General features: G+C 41.0%; 1 protein-coding gene across 1 annotated transcript; it reads right to left on the bottom strand.

Annotated features, from left to right (window-relative positions):
* Nucleotides 1-287: 287 nt before the first annotated feature.
* On the bottom strand, nucleotides 288-4,807 carry LOC109470393 (protein CbbX-like). The gene is made up of 3 exons (XM_019769330.1): nucleotides 4,619-4,807; nucleotides 1,111-1,132; nucleotides 288-691 (listed from the first exon to the last, which is right to left on the bottom strand). Exons 1-3 carry the CDS (start codon nucleotides 4,805-4,807, stop codon nucleotides 288-290), a joined length of 615 nt encoding a protein of 204 aa, XP_019624889.1.
* Between the last annotated feature and the right edge of the window lie 2,229 nt (nucleotides 4,808-7,036).

Raw genomic sequence — 7,036 nt, 5'->3', positions numbered from 1 at the left:
CAGACAATGCACCACTAGCTTAACGAGCACTACTAACGCTACTTAGATAACACTAAGTTGATGCCTATCTCCCACTCATGAAGTTCTGGAATGACTGTTCCAAATCTTCCTGAGTGATGATCGATGACAGTGCATCCCTCAATGTCATCAGGGAAGCAGCGTGTGTACATGTTCCTCATTGCTCCTATGACAACCTGACGGGCCAGTCTGCCATTCATTTCCGATCTCTGTTCTTTCGTAGATTTGTCCTCTATTGTGGTTTCCAGGTCCTGGTTTGCCTCGGGGGTTCAACGCAGGCCTTTGTTGTCCACTTCCTTTCTCATGATGTTGGCCAGTTCCTCAACACTGAAGTCAGGGAAAGGGAAAGTGTAGGCTATCCTTGACTTCATTCCTGGATTAACAGCCAGGAATGAAGCCATTTCCGCGGGATAGCCTGCGAAAATCATGATGGGATCACCATCCTCCATGACACTCATGATCTCCTCGAGGGCTGCCCGGCCAACGTCCCTGGATGACGAGTCTGTCTGCGCTAGCCGGTAGGCCTCGTCCACAAGCATGACCCCTCCCTTGCTCTGGTTAATCTTCCTTCGTGTCATTTCGGTGGTCTGACCGATATACTTGCTCACCAGGTCCCCCCGTTGGACCACAACAGGTTCTGTCTTCTTGGTTATCCCCAGATTGTAGAGGAAACCTGTAGTTGAGAGAAGAAAAAGTGGAAATAAGGAGATGATCTTGAGTAATTAACTCACCAGGTAATATACAGAATCGCATTCCAAGGGTCTTCTTGTCAAGAAACATTCATTGCATGCTTTAGCTGCTGTGTCAAATTACGTAAAAACACTGTTCATATTTTGGTAACCTAGAATTTTCAAAACAGATATAGATACACCGAATTGTGAATACTAAAACTTTTATTTTGGGTGCAATTGGGATGTACCCCTGGTCTGTTGTAGTGCCTTCAAATACCAGTCGTTGTTGTCCCTGAGGCAAGCCAGTCGTTCTCCCTGGCAGACATCCTCCATATTATTCATTTGGTTTCTAACTATGCCTGGTAGTGCTATCTGGAAGAAAAGTACTTTTGAAAAGTGGCAATACATCTCACACTGTCACCTTCTGCGTCATACACCTTTATCTGGATATGCGGAAGAATAAGCTCTTTCTTCTTCAGTTTTGCTACACACATCTGCCACTTGTTGAGCATGTATTGCTGTTCTTTGAAGCTGATGATTCTGTAGTGAAGTAAGGGCGGTGACAGCTTGAAATCGTCTCATCCTGGAGAGTGTTGAGGGTGTCTGGTGGAGGAAGGAAGAATGTGGAATAGAGTTATTGGATGGACCTCTTGAAGACGATTCGTCTTCAAGAGGTCCATCCAAGAACTCTATTCCACTTTCTGCCCTCCTCCACCAGACACCCTCACCACTCTCCAGGAAGTCCGCCAGTCTTTCAAGATGAGGTTGGAAGTGACAGCTGAGGTTCTTCCTTGTAAGCATATACCAGGGAATAAGGGTGTTTGCTTCAGGTAGCATGGTTCGCAGGTGTCGCCCCAAGCTGCTGACTTCACTCTCAGCTCTTGACTGAGTTCTAGCAGTTAGACCAGGCGTTTCTACTATGCCCTGAACATTAACCTGGTCATCTGTGCATTTAGCCTACGGGCATGAACATGAAATAAAGATTGTTATTTACCCCAACCCCCCTCCTCCCAACCCCTATTTTTTTTATTTTTTTGCTTTTGCTGGCAGTTAGACTGGCATTTCTACTATGCCCTGGACATTTATTATAGTATTGAAAAGGGTGTTGTGATCCAGCCATCTGCTACCCTGCAAGCTAGACTCTCCCAACATACACTTGCCCCACAGAAAAGTTGTTGTCATTTTTATGAATATCTTGAAGCAGACCATTCAGAGTAGCTACATCCATGTTGTCAAGTGAAAGATTGGCTGCACTTAACATGTGACAGCACCATGTGGCTTCTTGACACATTTACAATGTACTTATGTCATGTCCTGACTTAATATCTACCTATCAACAAACATAGGCCAATACATGTACATTTGTAGTGCTTTACAAAAGAGAGGCTGTATTATAATAGATAGAAATGTTTAACATTCTCTATATCAATCTACCATTCTGTTAATATCTGCTGAATCATAGTTCTTGGAATAGACAAGTTTTGATTGCTGTTATTTTTGCCATACATTGTGCCATGTACCATCTATCTTGTAATTGATTGTTGATTTATTCATCCTTTTTTGTAATAGTACTATGCAATGCATGTATTTTTCTTTTTCAGACTGTTACATCAGTGTGATATTAGTTGCTGTGTGTAAGGAGGCTTGGAAGAATATACATGCAGTTGCTATCAATGAGTATGAAATGTACCTAATATTCCATTGCAACTGAGTTTATTGTATTAAAGTCCCATATTTGGAAGTCATTAAGATTCTGTGTTTATGTCTACTGTCATGACTAACCAGGAGCTCTGTTCCAAGTAGTCTAGCCTACTAGTAGTAGTAGATGGGAAGCAGATTGATTTTTTTCTACAAATGATTATTGTCTCCTATACAGCTCAGCTATGTATTGTGGAATGTATTTTAGATTCATGTGTGGTGCCAGGGTGATATGACCTACATTGTATTGTGATGTTAGTACATTTAACATTGTATTTCAACCGTCTGGAACTTCAACAATTGAACAATCAAGACCAGAAACCCTTTTTTTCAACAAAAATAATCAGACTGCTTTTATTGAACAGCAATGCATAGTGTAACAATAGCTGTTGTAGGGAAGAAACAGATGTGGCATGGAAATGAATGTTTTAAATCTAGCAAAACAATTTTACTCTGCAAATTCAAGGTAGATAATCTGCAATTGTATATTATCTTGCTACCACTTTCAAGGGAGTTTACTTCCTGCAGGAGACCTTCCCTATCAAAGCTTATGCTTTGCCAGTGTGGTGCATGTCGTTTCTGTTTTCTTTCCCCAGCTTTCTCGAGACTGCTTCTGGCTGCCGCCCGTCTGTTTGCGTGGTTTCGCGACTCGAAGTATTGATTCATGCGCTTTTCTCTTTGCGTTTGGTATAAGACTCCCGGGTTGAGAGAAAGTTTAATGCCTCATTCTCTGCCCAGTTCTTTTCCAGTGACTTTGTGCACTCACGCAATACGTTGCGTTTTTCCCTTTGCTTTTCGGCTCTACTCTTCTTACGTTCAAGGTTGGCTTCAGGTAGCTTTTCCAACACCTCTGGAAACGAGACATTGTAAGATCTTTCAAACTTTTCGTTTACTACCTTCAAGACTCCTGGCCGCACACCGAGCACTTCTGTAACCGCTTACGTTGAAGCTAGCCTCTGATATTGAACTTTTGTTGGCGGCCTCAACTTTAGGATTCGCAGACTTGTTTTTACCCTTCAAACATTGCTTGCACTGTCTGAAGCTGTGCAAACGTTGTTCTGACTCAGGTAAAGACTTCCAGTTCTCGATTGAAAAATGTCCGGTATACCTTTGGCGTTTGGCCGAGGTCCACTTCTGTAGTTCCTGCCTGACTTGTAGCCCGATCTTCTGGAATCTCTTGATGTCAATTTGGAAGTTCCTTCCAAGAACGCCAACGAAAACGGAATGCTTGTCTGCGAAAGATTTAACACTTCTATCGCCAAAGACGCTGTTTAAAATTACACATGTTGGTAAGTCTTAGGAAGACGAAGGTCAAAGTCAAATATGGGTCTCTTGGTGGATGACCTTGGTACTGCAGCAGAACTTGCAGCTGGTATCTGCCACCGTACAACATACACCGGGGTACCCCACGGGCGGCATTAATTACATGACCCGGGACCACTGGATGTTTAACAGCTGTATTTGAAAGAAAGGAAATAATTGAAGGTTTTTCACTCATGTACACTATAAGATGCAAATTATACATATTAACACCCTATTTTATGGAGGTTTGGGATCTAGGAACTCTTGTTTGTGCTTGAAGTTTGATTAAAAGATGACATGTTGGCTTTCAGATGGAAGGTGATGACACATTTATATCAAGAAAAGTCAATACCTTGCTTTCCTGGTCCTTTTTTCATACCGTCTGTTTTTCAGAACGATCTTAAGCTCTTCTCGAACACGCCCAAACGGTAAATGGGGAAGGTTTTCAACACCTGGCAATGATGACGTAAGGGTTACTTAATCATGGATGATTTAGATGGAATTTTTAGTCAATTAGCGATGGTGTTAATTATTGCTGTGTTGTTGACACAATTATACAAATGCAAATTGTTTGAAGACAAATGGAAATTTTATTGGCAAGCAAATCAGCCAACTGCCAGCCTACCGTGACGTCATATGGCTATCGCTCGTATATATAAAGGCACGTTAAGCAGGCAGAATTGTGTACCATATCAACCGCCTTGTGGAGATGGCGGTGTCCGGAGTCCTCAACACCATATCTATCCAATGCAGCGCGTACTTCCGTCTGAAAAATGGGTAAGTGCAATGCCATTTATTTTTGTTGGCCCTTGTACCTTACAAGCATGATTGAGTTGTATAAAATACCTTCCACTGACTTAATTGTCGTTTTTCCAACGAATGTGGACTATTTAAAGCAACTAAATACCTACTTCACATGACAAACTCACCACAAATGACTTCCTCTCGGCGGTCATTTTCCCCCGGCGGCGCACAAGCTCAGGTGGGATGTTCCCGCCGGCATGGCGCTGCTGCTGGTGGAGGGTGTAGAGTTGGACATGTTCACGGTACTCGGCGTGTGTGTGTCGTACACTAGTGACCAGGGCGCATGGGGGGTTACGCATGAAGCACGTTATCATCTTGCTTTTGGCAGGGTTCAGTTGCATGTAGTTGGTTTCTGTTCACTGTACACTGAGACCTTAATTATGGTATTGATCGCAATTGCACTATGTAGTGGTATGAATTATTTTGTGCAGAGTACAATTGCAAATTGCAGGTAAACATGTGATATTCCTACAGTGTGGTTACCTCAAGTAAACATTGATTTGAGCCATGCAATTTACATAACAAAATTAACATGATTCACTTCATAGGTAAACTTACCGATTTTCTCCATTGTTTCACCTCGACACCGCACATCTGCTGAATCCGGGTCATGTGAATTCCCATGCGGTTTGTCCCCTGGGTATGTGCCTGCAATACAACATGATGATTTAGCCTGATAGTGATGGCCATTGATATGACACCATGAACCATGTTGATAGATTCACTTTGCATGGTGTAGTCGGTTATTCAACACTCTAACTTTGTATCTAAATTGAGCAAATACTAATGACTAGTCTGTGCAAGTTTTTGCATGGTGTTGTATGTAATGTTAACATTTTCGCCACTTTCCAGGATCTGTAGTTTTAAATTATGATCACTGATGTCACAAGGGTTTTGGTTGAGATATTTTTCCAAAGTGTCAGCAAAGCAGGTGAGCGAAATCTTTGTGTCTTTGGTTTCTAGTAGTAGTTTGATGGAGATATCCTTCTGAGACCTCTTTGATAACTGTGACATATTACAGTTGTTTCACGTTATGATTGTTTCAGAGGAGTCAGGAAGCTTTTTTCTGAAGTTGTTGCATCTTAGATAACGTGATGTTATCTCTAAGGAGACAATGTCACCTGTTACCTGCTCTCTGTCCACCTCTGGTGTTGGTTCGTCTGGAATTGGCAGGTCTGGAATTTGTTCATATGTTGTCTCCGGTGTTGTTGACAGATACTTTCGTCCATTGTATGTTTTAACTCGAAGTTTGATGATGTAGGAATGTCCTTTCTCCAGAGGGAATTTGTCGGGTTCCCATAGTACAAATCTGATCGAGCCTGTTTCATCCGATGCTTTGCATTCTTTTTTTTTTGCAACTTCTTCGATCCTTTGTTTATTGTTTCTGCGTTGTCGATTGAAGTGATTTTAGTTGGACTGAGACTTCTTGGTTATTTTCTGTTTTCTGAATCGGATGTCGTTGATTTTGGACAGTGTTGTCACAAGTGGAGGTGGTATGTCAAAGGTGAGGTCTGTGAACACAAAATCAGTTGTTGGGTTGGTTGATGTCCTGTATTTTGTTTTCTTGCAAGGCGATCTTGCGTTTTCGGTTTGAGAAATCTGCTTCCTTATTTTGGGCGGTGAAGCAGATGTCTTTGGTTATCATTTCTTCACCTTGTTGCTCAAATCGGAAGAATTTTGACCCAGTGTTTCCTACTTAGATTGGTGAGACACTCTTGATATAACCGTGTAGAGGAGGTGGATCATTTCCTGCCATCTGGATATTAGTGGAGGAGAGACATTGAGTCCTGGGGGATGAGTAATAAGAAATGAGATAAATATTGGTGTATTATATGTCAAGTTTAGTCAAAGTTTATTGCACAACATTCGTAACGGGTACAAAGTATGGCAAGTTCTTCAGATATACAGACATTGAACTGAGTCTACTCTAATGTCTACAGTCATTCATGTAAATTAGGTCTATTCTATTTTTATGAGTAAGTGGTTTTGAGAAAGTAGGTATTTTGGGTATATAGGTTTGCATTTGTGGAGGTTGATATTAATTATAATGAAGTAAAATTTGTTAGTGAAAGGCACTAAAATGGTGCTGATTCCATTTTTAATTAATTGTTAGTGATGCAAATTATTAAATCAGATACTCGATTGGGGTGAAATTGATAGGTGATATGTTGTATTTCTTAGCATGGATGTTAGAAATAGTTTTAGTTTTTGTTTGTATAGATCTATTGAATTTTGAAGGGAGGAGATGTGGGGAAACGTGATAGGGTGACGAGATGTTGGCTGTTTAGAGAATTGGTCTTTGGTGAAATGTTGAGTTGAATATCTAGGAGATAAGTTTAGAGATTATCAAATGTTGGGGGAATGGCTGCGTTATAGTGTCTGAGTGATGATATTTTTGGTTTGTTGTTTTTTGTTCGTTTGGGTGTTTTAGATAATAATTGATGAAAATGAGAAGTCAGAACAGTATTTTACAGTTATAAGGGTTGGGAGAATTATGAATTTGGTCATTACTGATGTATGCTGAAAAATTGCAATTTGAATGT

Source organism: Branchiostoma belcheri, unplaced genomic scaffold, assembly GCF_001625305.1.
Source record: "Branchiostoma belcheri isolate BF01 breed outbred unplaced genomic scaffold, Haploidv18h27 scaffold222, whole genome shotgun sequence".
Classification (NCBI taxonomy): domain Eukaryota; kingdom Metazoa; phylum Chordata; class Leptocardii; order Amphioxiformes; family Branchiostomatidae; genus Branchiostoma; species Branchiostoma belcheri.
This window is presented reverse-complemented; position numbering and strand designations above follow the sequence as displayed.

Coding starts and splice junctions, on each gene's coding strand:
- LOC109470393 (XM_019769330.1), bottom strand. CDS start 4,807: ATGATAACGTGCTTCATGCGTAACCCCCCATGCGCCCTGGTCACTAGT. Junction 1,133..4,618: donor CCGAGAGGAAGTCATTTGTG/GTGAGTTTGTCA, acceptor CCGCATATCCAG/ATAAAGGTGTATGACGCAGA. Junction 692..1,110: donor AAAGGTGTATGACGCAGAAG/GTGACAGTGTGA, acceptor TCTCAACTACAG/GTTTCCTCTACAATCTGGGG.